The sequence below is a fragment of the Mesoplodon bidens genome (assembly GCF_964165515.1).
Source record: "Mesoplodon bidens genome assembly, chromosome: 18".
NCBI classification, from domain to species: Eukaryota; Metazoa; Chordata; class Mammalia; order Artiodactyla; family Ziphiidae; genus Mesoplodon; species Mesoplodon bidens.
Genome location: NC_138175.1, coordinates 19,093,554 through 19,112,979, shown reverse-complemented (window position 1 = coordinate 19,112,979; position 19,426 = coordinate 19,093,554). Strand labels below are relative to the sequence as shown.

At 55.7% G+C, this 19,426-nt stretch overlaps 1 protein-coding gene across 8 annotated transcripts; it reads left to right on the top strand.

Annotated features, from left to right (window-relative positions):
• Positions 1–475: 475 nt before the first annotated feature.
• Positions 476–19,062, top strand: PLA2G15 (phospholipase A2 group XV). Of its 8 annotated transcripts, XM_081217787.1 has the most exons (8): positions 482–1,304; positions 2,494–2,730; positions 9,703–9,822; positions 9,925–10,081; positions 12,333–12,451; positions 12,702–12,800; positions 13,179–13,403; positions 15,447–19,060. In XM_081217787.1, the coding sequence occupies exons 3-8, from the start codon at positions 9,753–9,755 to the stop codon at positions 15,956–15,958; spliced, it is 1,182 nt and encodes a 393-aa protein (XP_081073913.1). In that variant the 5' UTR covers positions 482–1,304; positions 2,494–2,730; positions 9,703–9,752; the 3' UTR covers positions 15,959–19,060. The 8 variants fall into 8 exon arrangements, with proteins under 8 accessions (XP_081073916.1, XP_081073911.1, XP_081073917.1 ...); XM_081217790.1 differs by lacking the exon at positions 9,703–9,822 and having other exon boundaries at positions 476–1,304; positions 2,594–2,730; positions 12,333–12,447; positions 13,304–13,403; positions 15,447–19,062; XM_081217785.1 differs by lacking the exon at positions 9,703–9,822 and having other exon boundaries at positions 480–1,304; positions 2,594–2,730.
• Positions 19,063–19,426: the final 364 nt, after the last annotated feature.

Genomic DNA, 19,426 nt, shown 5'->3' with positions numbered 1-19,426 from the left:
TGGGCGAGTTACCTGTCGGCCCCGCCGGCCACGTGACCTAGGGCGGACCCCGGGAACCATGGGGGAGGGCCGCTAGACTCTAGTCCTGCACGCGCACACTCACAAGGCCGGCCTGGGCTCGCGCTCCCCCAGCGGGCCCTGCCTGACTTCTGGGGCGACCCCCTTCCCTCTCCGCTCCCCCACCGGGCCTCCGCCAAGAAAAGTGCAAAACCAGGGGCCTTTTTTAGTCCGTAACGGTCCTTTGGACTTGTGAAAATCACCAGGAGGCAGCCTGGAGGCTGCGGGGGTCACGACGGCCGGTCTGGAGGGGTAAAAGGAGTCACCCAAGGTCAAAGGGGGCGGTAAGAGTTACCAGGTATCACCCAAAGGCTTGTAGGGGGGTCGCCAGAGGTCGACTGGGGTGGGGGGAGGGTGGCAGGAAGCACAGGAGATCATTAAACCCATTTGGGTATTCACCAGAGGTCAGTGGGCAGGGTTTGTGCACACAAGTGCGAAGGCTGGGCCTCAGCCTGGCTCCAGGAAGTGCCCGCGGTGCCAAAGAGCGGTCGGAGGTGCGCAGGCCTCGGTGCTGGGGAAGGAAGAAGCGCGTCTCCCCCACCCCCGGCCCCAGCTCCCGAGAGCGGCTCCCCGGCGCTGAGCCGGATGGTCCCGGCAAGGAGCCTCACCCCTACCGCACGTGAGGCCTGCCGCCTGTTTTCGCCCTTCCCCCTTGACAACAGGCATGTTGCCTGGAGATGTGAGCGTGCTGGCCGGTTGGGGCTAGAGGCAAAAGTGCAGTGTGCGTAAGGGAGCCGCAAATCCTGCATCTCTTCTCTTCTTCCGACAGCCCTTCGTGGAGGGCTCCCAGCACACTTTGGCCCTGTCGGGCTTGGTGAGGCTCCTTTACGGCGAGTTTCCAGGCCGCCCCGGACTTTACCGAATTCTCCCGTTTATGTGACTGAGAAACTGAAGAAGAATCCGGCGGGAAGAAGGGGCTCCAGCCCGGCAGGAGCAGACACAGAGGGTTGCGAAGCCCGAGACGGAACTGGGGCGGGAGCCGCACCTCACGCTTTCGGACAAGCTGGGCGCTACGTTCGGACCTTCAGACAACTGAGAGCGAAAGAGCCCGGCGTAGAGGAGGCGCCTCCGAGGCCTTGCCCACTAATTCAAACTGCACCGCGTCCCCATTTGGCGGATAAACAGACTGAGGGCGCCCGGGACACGGCGGCTGGAAGGGAGAGGGAAGTAGACTGGTTTTCCAGCGGTTTCGAGCGACCAGCGCTTCCCTTGCGGTGTAGGCGAATGTCCACGCTCCGCTGTCCTTGGTAAGACCGCCACCCTACTGCCAACCCGCTTGACCCCACCCCCGAAGGCGCTAAGCCAATCAGGCCCGGGGGGGAGGAGGAAATGCGCTCTTCGGGTACCATCCTCCTCTAGATAAGCCTGGAATGTCAAATATTTGTTCGGTGGGCGGGGCGCAACTGCGAGGTAAGGCCCCTCCCCCACCCAGCCCGGAGCTCGCGTGCGCCAGGCTAAATCGGGCCTTCCTCCCGGCCACGCCCTCGCACCTAATTGCACTTCACCCCAACAGCACCCCAGCCTCTCCTAAAACTTCCCTGGCGTGCGTTGCCCCTTGTCAGACTCCAGACTGGGCTCTGCTCCAAGACGACAGAGCCCCGGGCCATCCCGGCGCTACCTGATCTAAATCTCACCCTTCCTGGCGCCCCCATCCATTCAACCTTTAGACCTTCGCGCTGGGCCCTTCCATATTTTTCCTTCAGCGCGGGTCTCAAAGCCGGGCTCCAGGGGAAGCCTCCCCCTCGAGGTGCCGTCCTGAGCGCATTCCCACTGGAGAGGCATTCATGCGTGTACAGGTCCCTGCGGGGTAGTAACCCCAAGCGTGGGGCGGCTCCCCCAAAACTCCCGTGCACCTGTCCGACCGCCTCCACCTACATGACAATTCCCAATGTTTGGACTCTTGAAAAACTAAATTCGTTAAAACAACGTTAGGCCCCCTGCTTTGCTGAGCTCCCTTACTCATCTTCAGATGGGTCCTCCCAGATCACACCATTAATACTAAACAACCCGCACTCCTGGCCCCCAGCCGGCTCTCATGTCTCCTTTCTGCCAGCACTAAACCAGCTACTAACAAGATAAATCATTTATTGTCTCCCTACCCCACCATCCACCCACCCGCGAGAATATCAGATCCTGGAGAAAAGGCTCAACCCCAGAGCCTATCACTGGGCCTGCCAGGCACATAGTAGTAGCTCAAGAATGAATGAATGGTTGACTAAGCTCTCTTCCCGTATCCATGAAAAGTAACCTTCCCTGGGGCCACAGGGCCTTTGCACTAGAGTCTCATCTGTGCCCTTTCCTCCCCTCCCAACACACCTTGCCCTAGTTAACCTCTGCCCTCCCTCCAAATTTTCCCCTCTCAAGGGACATCCCTCCTTAGCAGGGGTCCCCAGTGTAGTTTGAGATTTCTGTATTTCACTGATAAATGTCCCCCAGCCCCACACACCTACTAGCTAGTGTTCACGAATCACAAATGAGTGAATCGGAGATACGGTACGCGGGAGGAATCAGCGAGGCTCCAACGGCACACCCAGAGTCCTTTCCCAAACCGTACTCTGGATACCTGGGAAAAAGGAACTTGGTCCAGCGAGCCTGCCCGCAAGCTAGCGGAATCCCATCCTCACTTCAGCCCTTGGAAGCCTGCCACTAAGACAGCCGGCGCTCCAGCCGCAGGTACGTGAAAGTCTGGGCAGATACAGGGTGGGATTCCTCACCAGGGGAGTGTGGCTCTTCTCGTGGACCTCCAGGGCGTGTAGGAATGGTGTAAAACACCCTCCTCACTCCCTCCTGGGAAATATTCCGCTGTCGAAGAGGATTCGACACTGGGTGCTTGCTTGGCGATCCACACTCGCCGGCCCAGGCCCATCCCCACCCTCAGCGGTCAGCGGCTCCCAGCTGGGCCAGCTCCGACCCTTCCTTACCTCCCAGGCCTCCAGAGTAGCAAGCGCACTAGGTTCCCCTGGGGTTCGCATCTCCACGCCTTTGCCGCCGAATAGCCACCAGAGGGCGCACTGACTCTGTAGACGGAACCAGGTGTTGCGGGGCAGGGAGGAGGAGCTGGCTCTGGAAGGCTCGACCGGAGGACGCCCCAGGTGAAGGGGGAAGCCCTTGACACCGCCCCCCAGGCCACTTACCCCCCGCTTGAGAGTCTTCGAGGCTCCTGGCTCTCTGGACATAGGCCAGGATTTTAAGCTTGGTCTTCAGGGCCCTCAAACCGCTCTGTTCCACTTTCACCCACCACTGTGCTCTACACTGCTGTTATTCTTCTGGTCTACAGACTGCTGCTGCACATGCTAAGCTCCCTGCCTGGAGCACCCACCTACCTAATCATCCCTTTGTTTTCCTGGCACACTCCTACTTATCCATCAAGACCCATCTCTAATAATTCTTCTTCCAGGCAGCCTTCCTTGATGCCTAGACCAGGTTAGAGGCCCTGTTCTGGGCCCCTTGCCCCAGGGTTCTGTCATTATTGGGTCAGTATTGGCCTCTCATGACTCTAGGGAGGCTCTGGCAGCAGAGGACTAGGAGGCTGCTGAGCTGTGAGCTTTAGGGAGAATCATTTGCCTCCAAATAGACTTAGCTCTGGCTACCACACCAGCTTAGAAGCCCTGGTGTTGATTGGATTGCCCCAAGCCCAGCCACCCACCTGGTTCAGGTAGGGAAGCTTGGAGCTGGGGCGAGGGAGGGGTGGTTGCAGAGGGCCCAGTTACAGAGGAGGGCAGAGGCTGCTGGCTGGATTCTCACCTGAGGAAGATACCACAACTGGCCTGGCTCCTCAGTCCCACCTCTAGCCTTTGCTCAGAATGTTCTGCTCCACAGGAACACTCTCCCTCTTTCCCAGAATTCACATCCAACCTGTGGACCTCTCAGTCCCTTATCTTCTTCTCTAGGTCTGACAGGCACCAGGACCCTATCTTGGAAAGAGGGAGGGTTATAGAGAAGGGGGTTCATCACTCATTGATTCAACATATATTAAGCACCTGCTGTGTGCCAGGGATTATGCAGGTGGTAACCGAGGAGGACAAATGAGGGGCTTGCTCTTCCAGCAATTATATTCTAATGGGAGCTAGGCAGGAGCTGCTTCAAAGCCAGTTATCATGTCTGGGTTGAGACCTAAATCAGTTGGATCCCCAAAAGTGGGGTCTGCAAAGTGGTCCCAGTGCAACAAGGGCAGAAGTCCTGAGGGACAAAGGATGTCCTGTTCTAGGCAGCAAGGAAGCCATTGAGGCTGGAGATGAGAGAGTTGAGGAAGAGGGAGAGTAGAAGTTGGGGGAAACCAGAATACTCGCCAGGGTCCTCACTTACTGTGAGTGAGATGCATATGATGCATGCAATGAGAGGGTCATAAATGGGGTTAGGTGGACAGTGATGGGGCCTGCTTTAATGTTTAATGCCACATGAATAAGGGCATAAGTTAGGACATCAGTAAGGAGGCTAGTATGGAGATGAGGGTAATGTGGCTTTGGGAGGGTAGAGTTGGCAAAACTTGGTGACCACCTAGTTGTGGGTCTGAGACTCAAGGAGGTATCTTGAGTCCAGGATGACCCGGGGTCTGCAGCCCAGGGGATCATGTGAATGATGGGGTCATGGTGAAAATGAGGGAACCTCACCTTCTGACCCCTCTCCATAGCGCCAGCACTGGTTATTACTGACCAGACCTTGGCACCCCCTGCCCCAATGGCTATGGTCCTATCATCTTCAGGGCCTATGGGAGTGGGGCAACGGGGAACCGCTCCCAAGAACAGGGCCACCCTTTGAGGAGCCCATGGGCATCTGAGGCTGCAGGGCTGACAAGACGTTCAGACTGTGGCCAGAGTCCAAGGCAGCCCAGGCTGTCCTGATCCATACCCTACCCCCACTTAACCCTTGGCTCTGGACTCCTGCCTGTCCTAGCCCTGGCAGAAGGGTCTCTATGGTCTCCCATACTGGGCCTGCACCAGATTGGTCCTCAGCAGCCCCTCTGCTGGGGCCTGGGATGGAGGTGAGGGAGGCAGGGGTTTTGAAAGGGGGTCACTGGGCCAGGGTCTGAGGTGGGAGATAGTTGGACCTTAAGAGAGGAGGGTATTCCAACCACGAATGTGTTTCACTAAAAGAATATAGGGGGGGCAGGCCAAGATGGTGAGTAGATTCATTGAGGGTCACTGCAGAGAGGCTGTAAAGGGTCAGCCACTGACCAAAAGGAAGAAAGGAAGGAAGAGAAGGAGGGAGGGAGGAAGGAAGGGGCAGGATAGAGGTCTTGGGACCAGCCAGGGATGACCAGGGTATTGACTGGCTCTCAGGAGTGGGTGTGTGAAGGATCAAGACCTCCAGTCTCCAAACATGCTTGTCACCCTATTCCAGAGTGACACATGGTACCAGAATATTACTGGTTGTCAAATCTTTGCCCACTCTATTCGCCCCCGATTCCATGCACAGAGAGTCTGTGTCCTCTCTGGATCCCCGGTTTGCGTGGGGTGGGAGTGGTAGGGGGACATGAGGTCCCAACACCCCTTCCGGTCTTCAGGGGAACTAACCAGATGGGCTGGCGCAGGATTGAGGCTCAAGCCCTCTCTTAACCCGGCGAGCAAACTGTTTAGTCAGCGGGGGGGGGGGGGGAGGGGGCGGGGGGGAGGGAGCGGGGTGGTGGGTGATACTGCTCTCCAGACCCTGAAACAGGCGGACTGAACTCTCACTGGGAAGCGAAACACGCTGACCTGGCCCTTTCCCAGGCAGACAGCAGGTGGCCCCTGGGCCAGTGTAGCTTGAACCCAGATGCCCTCGGGGCAGGGTGCAAAGAACCGACTTGGGAGTTGCCCAAAGGTCCTGGTCAGTCTCCTCAGGCTCGAGAACAGCCTGGGACTCACTTCTCCCCTTCTTCCTCTTGCTTTGACCCGGGTAGTTCAGTAGCGGCGAGCACTGGACCCTGAATTCCCATTCGGCCCGGTGCATTCTAGATCCCTCGTCAAGGAGGCGCCAGGAATCGGGGATGAGGGCTGCGCTGCGTGGACTCAGGGTACCAAGGGCTGGGCTGGGTACCCAGCAGACGCGAGCTGGGTCTGATCAGCTGAGAGCGTGCGCGAAAACCAGGCTGAGCCTCGATAGATCGATGCGCTCGGCGTGCACCGCGGTTAAGGGAGTTGGCCAGGGATGAGTAGGGGCTGGTCGGCGAGCTCCGACTGGGAAGGAGAGTTCCTATTGGTAGGCCGTTTGCAGGAGGCGGGTCCTGATTGGTCCGGCCTCTGTGAAGGCTGCGAGCGGCGGGGTTAAGCGCGTCGCCGCCGCCCGGGCCTAGGCGCGAGACCGCAGAGCTGAATCCACGCCTCGGACTTGGAGCTGCGGTCACTGCCATGGGCCTCCGCCTCTGCCCTTACCGCGCCGCCCTGCTCCCGCGTGGCCTCCTGTTACTCCTTATGCTCACAGATCTGGCACTCCCGGCTGGACGTCCGCCACCGGTGGTGCTGGGTGAGGCGCGCGTCTAGTCGTGGGTCCGTTCGCTCGTGCGCCCGGTTGGATGGGGTGCGGGCGGGGCTGTCTGCATCTGCTCTAATCATGGTGTGAGGGAGCGTATGATTGTTTTGTCACCTGGGTCGGCCCATCCACTTCCTGCTATGCTGGGCGCGGTTGTGGTCAAACTCTTGTCACCTTACCCAATAGAATATGGGGGTAAGTGGGAGGGCTACCACCCGTTTGCGCATCGGTACGCCTGTTCATCTAATTCCCAAGCCTCGCCTCATCCCCATTTTTCAGCTGGAAAGACCGAGGCTCTTTGGCCCCACTCTTGAGGGCCTGTAGGAGGTAGGGTGGCTTCGGACGTTGTCTTCCTCCACCCTTCCAGCCCGACACGTTTCAGAGGGCATTACTGAAAGGGAGCTCTTTGGGGAAGGATTGCTCTCCTAACCTGCCACCAGGGCTCTCCTCTAACTTATCAAATATGTGGCATTGGGCCTGAGGGAGGAGGCCCAAGGGAATCTGAGGATGGCTATAGACAGAGGGAGGGGTTGAGACAATGGCTATGAACAGATGTCATACTGTACCCTACTCCTGCCAGACCTACTTGGACTACATTATGTTGTGGCTAGGCAACCTCCCCTGTCTACCTCCTCCTTGCTGCTGGCCCAGGCAACTGTACAGGAGCCAGTAGTATTTCCTTGTGGTGGGTGTGGCAGGGATGAGACTTCTCTGTCTTGGGGTCTTTGGGTGCCTCATTCAGGCCATCACTCCCACGAAGAGCTAGTGTGTTGGTGACCATCCAGGGCTCCTAAAAGCAGAGGCATGCCGAGGTATACATTACATACTGAGTCTGCTGCAGCATGACCCCCATGCTCTTTCTGCTGGGAGTATTTTAATGGGGATGATGCAGATCACAGAAGGGTAGGGTTGGCAGGCAGTGTGATCCCAGGCGTCCTCCACCAGGAGCTCTGGGCCAGGAAATGCTCCTGGGGAATGCTGGGCCCAGGTTCACCATGGAGTTTGGGCAGATTTGGCCTTGCCTTCCCTAAGCTTGCAGGATGATTCCCAGAGGTGAGGTCTGTGCTGGGCAGGCACAGAGAATCCACTGACCCAGTCAGGAAAGGTTTCCTGGAGTACGCAGCTGGAGCTGAGTCCAGGAGAGAGTTCCAGGCAGAGGGAACTACGTATCAGAGGGAGGGAGCTAAGCAATCCAGGCTCTCTGGAATGGAGTGGGGGAAGGTAGATGGTGCAGGGCTCGTGACTGGTTGGGTCATCTGGACTTTGTCTTGGGGGCCTGCAGGGAGCCTTGTGTGGACCTAAGGAGTACTGAATATGAAGGGTGTGGCATTGGGAAGTGTGTGGTCTCTGACCGGACTGGTCCTAGGCCTTTTCACCTGTATTGGTGCTAAATGCACTCATTAATTCATTCAGTTCTTAGTTATCCTAGGTCACAGCAGAGGAGCCTCAGGTTGTACCTAGAGGCACTGAGCAACTGGAATCGTAACCTGCCCAGCTTCTCAGAGAATGAGGTTATTGGCATTAATCCTGGGAACCCCCATGGTGGGCAACAGACAAGCTGTTCCTGGGCACAGAGCAGGGACCTAACCTTGGCCATCAGAGGATCAGCATCCAAGGGTGACCAGTCTCTGTGGGTGGGACTCAAATTGGTGATAGAGGAAGCAGAGGCTAGAGAAGGGATACTGAAGGCCCTGGGTGGGGGAAGGGACTATAGCAAGCTATTTCCACCTCTCCCAGCCTCAGTCTCCTTATCTGTAAAGTAGGCACAATAAGGATATTCTTCCCAGTGTTACTTGAGATGAAAGGCATGTGGATGGCTCTTATCTAGTTCTAGGCACAGAGGGACCCAGGAAGTGACCATTGGTATTTTTAGAGGCCACACAGCCTGGCCAGGCAAAGGGTATCCAGGCAAAGCAGATCAGGTGACTTCCTCTTTCAGCTATTTTCTCTCTGGTGGAAACAGTGACCAAGGTTTCTTCACTGCCCTGTCTAGTCCACAAGCATCTCATCGAGAGGCTGTCATGCTGGGGACTCCCCACTTCTGCACCACATCATGAAGGGAGGTGAATGCAGGTGCCACACCTCCCTCCCATGGCTGCCCTGAGGACACAGTGGGATGGTGCACAAGGAGGGCGTGTCCTCTGCAGGGCTGTGTTCACAGCTGGAGGCCAGTGAATGCCCTCCAGAGCCAAACACTGGATCCTAAATGGGGTTTGGAAAGTGTCAAGAGAATGGCATGTGGGAGCAGGTGAGGCCTGAAAAGTCACTGGGAGTAAATGGACTGTGAAGGGCCTTGAATGTTAGGCAGTGAAGCAAGGGGGGAGGGGGGGAGGGGTTTGAGTGTCACAAGTGCCCCAGGGCTCTGTATAGACTGAATAAGTAGAGTGAAGTCATCCTTGGAGCCTGGTCACACCCACCCCCATTGGGCTGTAGCTGGAATGGTATGTTGCTTCAAGAGAGCCATTTCCAACACAGGTGTGCCAAGATGCTAGGGCCCTCCAGGTGAGGTGCACTCTGGAACCTTTAGCAGGGTTTAGCATCTGGGCTCTGGCCTTTAGCAAGCCCTGAGGACCTCAGGAGGCTGGCAGGTGCCTGCTTCTCAACTGTGTCTGTTCTGCCGCCTCTGGATTTATTTTTTTCTGGTTAAGTGGCCCAGTGCTCTGTCCTGTTTCCCAGCCCTTCTTTCATTGTATACAGGACCCTGCCTATGAAGCTGAAACCAGCGTCTGTACCCCGACACTGAATTCAATCTCAGAGACAGAGTTTTGGGTGAAGTAGAGAGGAACAGCTTTATTGCTTTGCCAGGCAAAGGGGGCCACAGCGGGCTGATGCCTTCAAAACTGTGTGTCCCAACTTGGAGAGGGTAGTGAGAAGTTTGATAGTAATGGTTCAAGAGGGTGTGATCAGCTCATGGACATTCTTCTGATTGGTTGGTGGTGAGGTGAGTGGGAGTCAGCATCATCAACCTTCTGGTTCCAGCGCGTCTGGGGTCTGCGTGCTTGTGGGCAGCATACCATCGTTAACCCATTAACCACTGGCTTCTCCCATCTGGTGGGGGTTTCAGTTTCTGCAAAACAGCTCAAAGATATTGTTGTGTATATTGCTTGATGGGGAACCAGGACCTTGCCCCAAGGCTGCACTATGGTTTCTCTTTGACTGTTTTTCCTTTGTCTTGCATCCCCTCCCTTCCCTAATTAGCAACTGCATGAATCTGCCAGTTGGAACTCAGGGAAGGTCAAGGAGGCTGAATGAAGCCTATTTCCTGTAATCAAAGAAATGGGGAACACAGAAAGGCTTTTGTGCCTAGGAGCCCCACAGGTATCACCTACTCTGCAGCCTGGGATAGCCGTGGGTAGAAGGCCTTTGGGTTTCCAGCCTGCCAGGCCCAGGGTCTCATTCATGCTCTGTGTCCCCCTTCAGTGCCCGGTGATTTGGGCAACCAGCTGGAGGCAAAGCTGGACAAGCCGACAGTCGTGCACTACCTCTGCTCCAAGAGGACAGACAGCTACTTCACACTCTGGCTGAACCTGGAACTGCTGCTGCCTGTCATCATTGACTGCTGGATTGACAATATCAGGTGGGGGCTGGGGCACAGGTGGGGCGCTGCTCGCTGACGCCTCCAGAGCCCATTTCTATCTCACCTGCGCCTCAAGAGATCTCAGGCTCAGCGTCATTGACCTCTCTCCCTTCCCATTTCCTCTGTCTGGTCCACGCCACCTTGGCACTCTCCCAGACAGAACTTTCTTCCCTTTCCTGCTGCTCCTGTCCCTACCCTCTCCAGTGCCTCAGGCCCTATTTGTGGTTTCTATGCTCCAGCCCCTATTCACAGCCTCACCTTGGCCCCCACCCTTTCCCTTGCCTCTGACTTGGCCACACCTGCCCCCTCCACCTACTTGGGGATTCCTTTCCACTTGGCTGTTCTTTCAGCCTGGAATCACCCTTTACACCCTTTGCCTGATAAACTCCCTCCCACTCACTGTTTAAAACCCAAGCCTGATTCCTTTGTGAAGTCTCCCTGCCACTCCCCAGAGCTCTTTTTGTTTGTCTGTTTTTTATAAATTTATTTATTTATTTATTTTTTGGCTGCGTTGGGTCTTTGTTCCTGCACGTGTTGGGTCTTTGTTGCTGCGCAGTAGTTGTGGCTCTAGAGCGCAGGCTCAGTAGTTGTGGCGCACGGTCTTAGTTGCTCCACGGCACGTGGGGTCTTCCCGGCCCAGGAGCCCGTGTCCCCTGCATTGGCAGGCAGATTCTTAACCACTTTGCCACCAGGGAAGTCCATCTCCAGAGCTCTTAACCTCCCCTTCCCCCTGGCCACAAGGCTGCTCCTCTAACCTGCATTCCCTGCCTGCCAAACATTGTTTCCTAGGATATTTCTTCCATAATAAGATAATCATGTAATGAGAATTACTGCTTATTGAATGCAAACACTATACATTTTACATACTTTCTTTCATTGGGTCTTACAGCAATCTGGTGAAACAAGTGCTGTTTTTAGACCTGTTTTACAGATGAGGAAATCTGGAAGCTCAAAGAGGTTACAAAATTGCTTAGGGTCACTCAGCTAATAAGTGACAAACTAGAGTTTGAACCCAGAGTTGTATGCCTCTGAACTAAGGTTCCCGCCCACCCTGAGCTCCCTGAAGGCAGGGACTGTGTCTCTTTTATCTTTAAAGCTGTAGGACCAGAAACACGATTGGCTTTCAATAAATATTTGAGCTGAATGGAGTCTTTCAAATTAAGATTGTTTTTTCCCCTGGAGACACACTAGCTGGTTCTAGCTGGTTCTCTGGGCACCCTGCCTTTCCCTGTTGTTTATGACACCTGCTTTGTTGACTCTTTCCTCCCCCTTGTGCGATCAGGGTTATTTCTGGGATGTTGATCCGCATTTCTATTTTTGTTGCAGAAGCATGGTCTCAGGTACTGCCAGTTGGAGGTACAGGCTGATACTGAGAGGGGCTTATCTACTTCTGTTGGGCTCTGACCTGTTTAGATTTGCATCCAGCACAGAGTGCTTTGGCTTTCTAGAACTTTGCTCAGTGGCCATTGGGATGATCTACAGATTGCCCTGGAGAGAGTGGGTCCCCAGGACTTTTATTTGGGCCAGTGTTGGGTATCTTGTCAGCTTTCTGTGGCTGATCTTTAAGGGTGGGTGGGACTCAGGACCACTGGGGACTGCAGGTCTAGCCTGTGTTTTCTCAGGCACATTTGCCTCCTTAGTATCAGGGGAGGCTGGAGCAGGGTTCCTGGCCTGGCACAAGGCTTTCCTCCTGTCTTCCACCACCCTGTCCCCATCATGTCTCCAGGCCTTGCCCACCCACTCACACAGCAGCCACAGGTGCTCGGGGTTTCTCTGTCCGGTTCTGTTGTGTGTTGCATTCATCATCTCCTTTGCCCTGTGTTGTGTTATGGTAGGTGGCAGGAGCTGGATCCATGGAGATGGAGCAATGGGAGCCTGCGAAGTTAGGCTGCCTGCCTTTTGGGGTCAAGTGTGATGTTCATGGCAGAGCCAGGCCTGGCAGCCAGACCCCTCTCCCAACCATATCTAAGACCTGCATTAGACAGTATGGGTGACATTGAGGAGAAGGGAATATTGCCTCACAGGGGTCCTGGAGTCAGTCTCTGGAGTGAGCCTTGGTGGGGTCCTCATTTGGATGTGGTTACTCTGATCTGTGCTTTACAAATTTGCTTTGTTACTTTTTGGTCTCCCCTATACATCTGACCAGACCTGAGGATGGGAAGGGAATATGGCTCAGGACACAAGACAGTATTGGGACACACCAACTTAGGTGTCACCTCTGGGTCACTGGCTCAATATCCCCTCCTGGCAGGCTGGTCTACAACCGAACGTCCCGCACCACCCAGTCTCCTGATGGTGTGGATGTGCGTGTCCCTGGCTTTGGGAAGACCTTCTCACTGGAGTTCCTGGACCCCAGCAAAAGCAGTGTGGGTGTGTAGCCCTTCCTCATGGCCCCCAGGGAATGGGGATGGAGGTTCTGATGGACTCCGAGAGTGGGAGGAGCCCTGCTGGTTTGAGTGGGGGTAGCCTGTGAACCGTCTCTGCCCAGTGTGGCCACAGAGCCCTATAGCACTCCTTCGGGGATCTCCCGGCTGTAGGTGTCACAGTCTCCTTGGCAGGCGTGGTGTGGGCAGCTGACAATGACTGTACTCTCTCTAATCCTATGGATTTATGTCTGTAGGTTCCTATTTCCATACCATGGTGGAGAGCCTTGTGGGCTGGGGCTACACACGAGGAGAGGACGTCCGGGGGGCCCCCTATGACTGGCGCCGAGCTCCAAGTAAGTGGTTGCTCTCATTTCCTCCCTGAGGTCATGGGGGAGGGGGTTGGAGAGGAGGAGATCACAGCCACCAAAGGCCCTGGGCCTTTCCCTACTCCCGTGTCTCTGGCATCCAGCCCAGCCATCACAGGTCCTGTCCTTCCCCCACCCTCAGCCCAGGATTTCTGGGCCTCTGAGGCCTGGGGAGAGAGAATGAGGCTGAGGAGGGGAAAAGGAGCTTCTTCTCCCTTCATGGAAATTGAGGGGAAACCAGACCCTCCCCACTTGGATTTTCATACGCTCCCCACCCACCTAGTCCTGGGTCTAGCCTGAGACACAGTCAGTGGTTCAGGCCCAAGGACCCTTCCTGCCTGACCCCCGCCTGGCTCTGGCCTGCAGATGAAAACGGGCCCTACTTCCTGGCCCTCCGTGAGATGATCGAGGAGATGCACCAGCTGTATGGGGGCCCCGTGGTGCTGGCTGCCCACAGTATGGGCAACATGTACACGCTCTACTTTCTGCAGCAGCAGCCACAGGCCTGGAAGGACAAGTATATCCATGCCTTTGTGGCACTGGGTCCGCCCTGGGGGGGCGTGGCCAAGACCCTGCGCGTCCTGGCCTCAGGTAAGACCCTGCCTGGCCCAGCATGGGGGGTGCTGGTATCAGAGATGACACACTTTCTTTCCCTCTACAGTGGCCTCCTGGGCCACCCTCATGTCTCTTCTCTTGGGTCAGGACCCTTCCTTCTCCAGAGTTGTGTTCTTTTCCAAACATCTCTTTCTAAAAGAGAATATAACACTACTTCTAAATTCACCTCTCCAGCTGATGACTCTTGTTATCTGTGTAGGTTTCTTACATGTACATGGAGTGGCATAACCGTTGGTCATAGGGCACACGTGTACGTACGTGTACACACACACACCCCACACACACCACCCCGCGTTGGGCCTGGCTGGCCTAACTTGGTTTGATCCAAACTTCTCTGGAGGAGCCTTCTCCCTCTCTTACCCCCATCCTCACTTCTTCATCCCCACCTTCGCCCCAGAGAAGGAAGGTTGGGCTACAGTTTCCTGTTAATGAGTTACACCTCCCTCTGTGGCAGCGGGGAGCCTCTGTGGGCCACACAGAGAGGAAGCAGGTGCAGATTTGTCTGGGCCTGCTTGCTTGGCAGTTGGGAAAACCACCTCCTTCCCTGTTCCTCCCCAATCCACCTGCCTTTTCACGACTGTTAGAACATACCAGCTGTAGCCCCAGGGTTTTCCTCCCTCTGCTAGGACTGGATGTGAGCCCCGTGACCGTGACCGCTCACTTTAGGAGCTGTGAGCCAGGGCTGTACAAGCATCTGATGAGCTTTCTTCCTCAAGTGACTGCCACTGCCTGACCTGCTTATTGGTCACCTGATCGTTGTGATCAGTCCTCTCCCAGTAGTGACCCTGGATTAGCTGGACAGTGAATCCAATTATAGTGAGGACTCATCACAGCTACCTACTCTGTCCAGCCTAGACCTGAAAGGAGAGATGTGGGCCCTTCTGAGTTTGAGACAGGTTACCATGGTGGAGTTCAGGTACTGGCCCTTTCAGAGCTTCTCCATGAGTCCCCTTAGAGCGGTGGTCCCCAACCTTTTTGGCACCAGGGAATGGTTTCGTGGAAGACAATTTTTCCACGGAGGGGGCGGGGGGCTTGGGAGGGGTGATGGTTCAGGCGGTAATGCGAGTGATGGGGAGCGGTAGGTAAATCGTCACTCTCTAGCCCACTGCTCACCTCCTGCTGTGCAGCCCAGTCCCTAACAGGCCGCAGACTGGTAATGGTCCGCGGCCCGGGGGTTGGGGACCCCTGCCTTAGTTAGAGCTTTGCCTCAGATTCTGGGAGACTGCTGTCAGGCTCTGGCAGTCTGGGAGTGGGGGTGGGACAGGACGGGCGGTAGTCGTGGACCCTTAGCTAGGGGTTCCCTTTCCTGAGGGCTCCTAGAACCAGGCCCCAGCAGAGCTGAAGGCCTGCAGTCAGTGGTGTGGTGATGGGTGGCCGTGGGTCCTGAGCAGGGCAGAGGCCCCTGTTCCCAAGTTCCAGCTCATCCTCTGGCGATCTCACTGGCTGGTGGGTGCGTTTGTGCTGTTGGCATTCCTATGTGAGAAAGATTCTCACTTTGTCTGCAGCCTCCCCTCCTGCCCTGTCTCCTGCAGTCCTGGCTGCCCAGGTTAGTGCCAGGCAGGTGGGTGGGATGAGACCAGGGCTGGCTGGATGTAGGTCTGAGCCTAGGAAGGGAAAAAATGTTTACATAGCTCAATGTAATAAAAGATTAAGAGGACTGTGACTGTGTCTTTGGGCTGCCCGCCTGCTGATTCACCCATGACAAGGTCAGTACCCACAGGCCGGGTGATAAGTGCTCTGGGGAAGGTATTGTTTTTACCATAAATCACCCTATGGGTTTGTGCTGCCTAAATCCCTGGTGACAAAATGCAAAAGGAAAGAAACAAATCTTGGTCATGTACTTCCTAGATAGAGCAAAAATACAGGGAAATAGGGGAGTTGTCACCGCGTTAACAGCTTAGAGATGCCAGAGTGCTGGCCAGGCCCGGGCTGGGGGCTGGCAGGGGCCCTGGCGGTGAGCATGCTGCCCAGCTGGCTTGCATTCCCGAGCACAGACTGACTGGAGCCCTCTATCCGCAGGAGACAACAACCGGATCCCAGTCATTGGGCCCCTGAAGATCCGGGAGCAGCAGCGGTCTGCCGTCTCCACCAGCTGGCTGCTGCCCTACAACTATACCTGGTCACCCAAAAAGGTCTTTGTGCACACACCCACAGCCAACTACACGCTGCAGGACTATCGCCGCTTCTTCCAGGACATCGGCTTCGAAGATGGCTGGCTCATGCGGCAGGACACGGAGGGGCTGGTTGAGGCCATGGTGCCACCTGGCGTGCGACTGCACTGCCTCTACGGCACTGGTGTCCCTACGCCAGACTCCTTCTACTATGAAAGCTTCCCGGACCGTGACCCGAAAATCTGCTTTGGTGATGGTGACGGCACTGTGAACTTGCAGAGCGCCCTGCAGTGCCAGGCCTGGCACGGCCGCCAGGAGCAAGAAGTGTCATTGCAGGCACTGCCGGGCACCGAGCACATCGCGATGCTGGCCAACGCCACTACCCTGGCCTATCTGAAACGTGTGCTCCTCGGGCCCTGATTCCTATGTTGGGCAGGGCTCTGGGATGGCCTGGCCACCACTGCTTCTCCTGGACTCTAGGGCAACCATGGCCCATGAGTTGAGCAGTTTGTGACTGACCATCTAAGGCCCTGGATCTTGGGTTGTGAAGTGGGGAAATGCTGGGTTTTTTATCCTTCGTCTCTGGGAATGAGGAAGGAAGACATAGTCTGAACTTACTTGAGGGACCCTTGGAAAGAATGCTGCTGATGGTGGAATTGTGACCTCAGGACTGGCTCCGCAGGTGGATTGGCTGGCACCTTGCCCCAATCCCCAGTGCTGGGGCCTTGTGTTCCTCCTACCCCTGTGGCCTTTTCACACTCGCCCACCAGGGCCTGGCTCCTCAGCTTTCTTGTGAGGGATGTTACTGAACTGTGGTCCCTAGGTTGGGCTCCTGGTCCCTAGGGTGTACCTTCTCACACATTGGCCACAAGTCGGCCTGCTACTGGCCATGGGTGGCTGGAGCTGCTGTCTTCGCTGTGGCCTAGCTGCTCACACAGCCTGACTGTGGCTTTCTGGGGGCAGCCCGGTTCCCCCTGCAGGCAGGGGTGGGTTGTTAGGTTCTCCATGGTTTCCAGGCCCTGGGGCATTCACTCCTACCTCCCTTACTTCTAAGAACAGCCTAGCTCAGGGCTGGGCAGCAGATGGAGCCCCAGTTCTCGGGGCTGTGTCCCAGGAGCCCTGATCTCCTTGGCTGGGCCGTTACCCACAGTACTGATGCAGCCTCCCTTTGCCCTGGGGCTGTGGTTCAAGAATGAGAGCAGAGCCTGGTGCCATGCCCTGTAGGTACTCATGAAGAAAGAGGACTCAAGGAAGCAGCCAAGGCCAATCAGAGCCACCCTGAGCTGCCCTCTTGCTGACCCTCCACCACATTGCCACCCTGCCCAGGATCTCTCTAGCATTCACGTGGGCTGGCACAGGACTGAGAGGAGGTAGGACTCTTGCCCACTCTGCCCAGCACACATCCCCACCAGGCAGCTCAGTGGTGTTTAGTCAGCAGGGACTCACCCAGAAACTTGAGTGGGCCCCTGAGAGAGCCAGGTGCCTTAGGGGCCCCCTAGGGGTTTTCCTCCTGCTCCAGAGGTGCTGCATGGATCTCCCTGTGGTAGCAGGGATGGAGGATGTGGATCTGCCTTGGTGGTCTCCAAGTGGGCAATGCCTAAAGGCCAAGACTTGGGTCTAGCCTCTGGGGTGGAGCCCCAAAGCCACAGTCAGGCTGGACTGTGCTTCGCTCCTACAAGGTTTCTGAGAAGCGGAATTTTCTCTGTTGCATTCATACCCAGCATCTGTCTCTCCCTTTGTTCCTGAGTGGTGGGCCCCACATGGGGCTCTAAGCAGGCTGTACCTCGATTCTGGCAATAAAAGTATTCTGGATGCTGTAAAGTGCCCTGGTCTAGCCTCTGCTCTGAACATGAGAGGAAGGAGGCAGTGGAAGGGTGAGGGGGCTAGCGAGGCAAGTAATCAGAGGCTGGACCTTGACCTTCCTGGGCCCTTGATGGGTTCTCTCAGCACCAAAGCATGGCTCCTGTGCACCTCTTTGGGTTTTATCCTCCTTCCCCCTCTCCTGGGATCTGACTGAGAACCAGGACCTGAAACATTCCTATTGGAATGAAGCTCCTGCCCACCACCCCATCCTGCCGCTCCTATGTGGTCAACAGGCCCCAAATGCCACCCCACAGCTGGGAGCCAAGGACAGTCCTGACGGTCGCCCTGTCTGGACTCTCCTTCCCAGCCTTCTGTCCTCCCTCAGCTTGCAGGTCTCAGCATCCTTTGAATTTTTTTAGGATGCTACCCTTCTACTTTGTTTCATCAGTTCATCTATCCGCCATCTGTCCCTCTTTGGGAACAGAGTGAGACTGAGGAGGGAGGGAGAGAGACCAAGATGGGCAGAGATAGGGACTGAGAGACTGGGGACCAAATGGAGATGGATAAGGACAGAGGACCAGAGTCTGAGACAGGAAAACGTGCGTAAGGATGGAGACTAGGCCAGAAGTCTGTGGTGCAGAGCCCAGAGCTGGGGGCCAGTGGGGGTGGTGGAAGCCCCAGTTCCTGCCTCCTCCACAGGAGCCTGGCCAGCCTGGGTTTTAGGTGTCAATACACCCTGGGCCGCTAGAGGGCGCTCTGAATCTTCTCACTACACCAGTTATTGGCCAGACCTGGAAAAATGGGTGGCCCAGAGGGTTAGGATGCCTAGGAATACGTAGGTCCAGCTGCATCAATGGCCTTGGTAAAAAGGATGACAACATGAAAGGGAGTAAACCCTTACCCCCAGGTCCTGCCCAGCCTCTTAGTGCCCTGACACATACCCACTCATGGCCTTGCTGCCGCCCTCTCACCCCTGATCTGTTTCAACCCCACTTCTACCCTCAGTTTCACAGCCGTAGAGACAGGGTATGGAGTCAGAGCAGGCTTCAGGGCCAGCAGACTGGGGTTCAAATCTGAGCTCTACCACCTCTAGCCAAGTAGCTTGGGGAGTCTCCTGACCTCCCTAAGCTTCGGTTTGCTCATCTTAAAAATGGGGATGGGGACTTCCCTGGTAGTGCAGTGGTTGAGAATCCGCCTGCCAATGCAGGGGACACAGGTTCGATCCCTGGTCTACTGAGGCCGTGTGCCACAACTACTGAAGCCTGCGTGCCTAGAGCCCATGCTCCACAACAAGAGAAGCCACTGCAATGAGAAGCCCGCACACCGCAACGAAGCGTAGCCCCTGCTCGCTGCAACTAGAGAAAGCCCGCACACAGCAACAGAGCCCCAACACAGCCAAAAAAAAGAAAAAAAGAAAGAAAAATGGGGATGAATAAATGTACACTGTAGGGTGGCCCTGAGGATACACTGATGGTTTTGGAGAACATTTGATTCAGTGCTTGGTTCATGGTGGCTTTCAGCTGGCAGGATGCTGTAACTGGCTGTGAGACAGTGAAGCCAGAGGTTCTGAGAGCTTGTAGGTCATGTATGCTGCTGATACAAGGACAAGTGGACTGGCTGTTACTGAGTGACACAAGTGTCCAGAGCCCTTCCTCTGCCAGGCCAGGGAGGCAGGAGGAACTGATCCAGGGGGCAAAGGGTCAGATTCTAATGACTCTAAATATATGCATGCAGACATACCTCAGAGATACTGTGAGTTCGGTTCCAGACCACCACAATAAAGTGAAGGTTGCAGTAAAGTGAGTCACATGAATTTTTTTGTTTGTTTTCTGGTACATCTAAAAGCTGTTTGCACTATAGCCTATTAAGTGTGCAATAGCATTGTCTAAAAAAACAATGTACATTCCTTCATTAAAAAATACTTTAGTGGACTTCCCTGGTGGCACGGTGGTCAAGAATCTGCCTGCCAATGCAGGAGACACAGGTTCGAGCCCTGGTCCGAGAATATCCCACATGCCACGGAGCAACTAAGCCCGTGTGCCACAACTACTGAGCCTGTGCTCTAGAGCCCACGTGCCACAACTG

Bases quoted from the DNA above. Each gene is read 5' to 3' on its own strand.
- PLA2G15 (XM_081217785.1), top strand. From the start codon at position 1,282: ATGTCCACGCTCCGCTGTCCTTG. The intron at 2,731-9,924 runs GTACGTGAAAGT...GTCCCCCTTCAG, and splicing joins AGCCGGCGCTCCAGCCGCAG to TGCCCGGTGATTTGGGCAAC. The intron at 12,452-12,701 runs GTGTGTAGCCCT...TTATGTCTGTAG, and splicing joins CCCCAGCAAAAGCAGTGTGG to GTTCCTATTTCCATACCATG.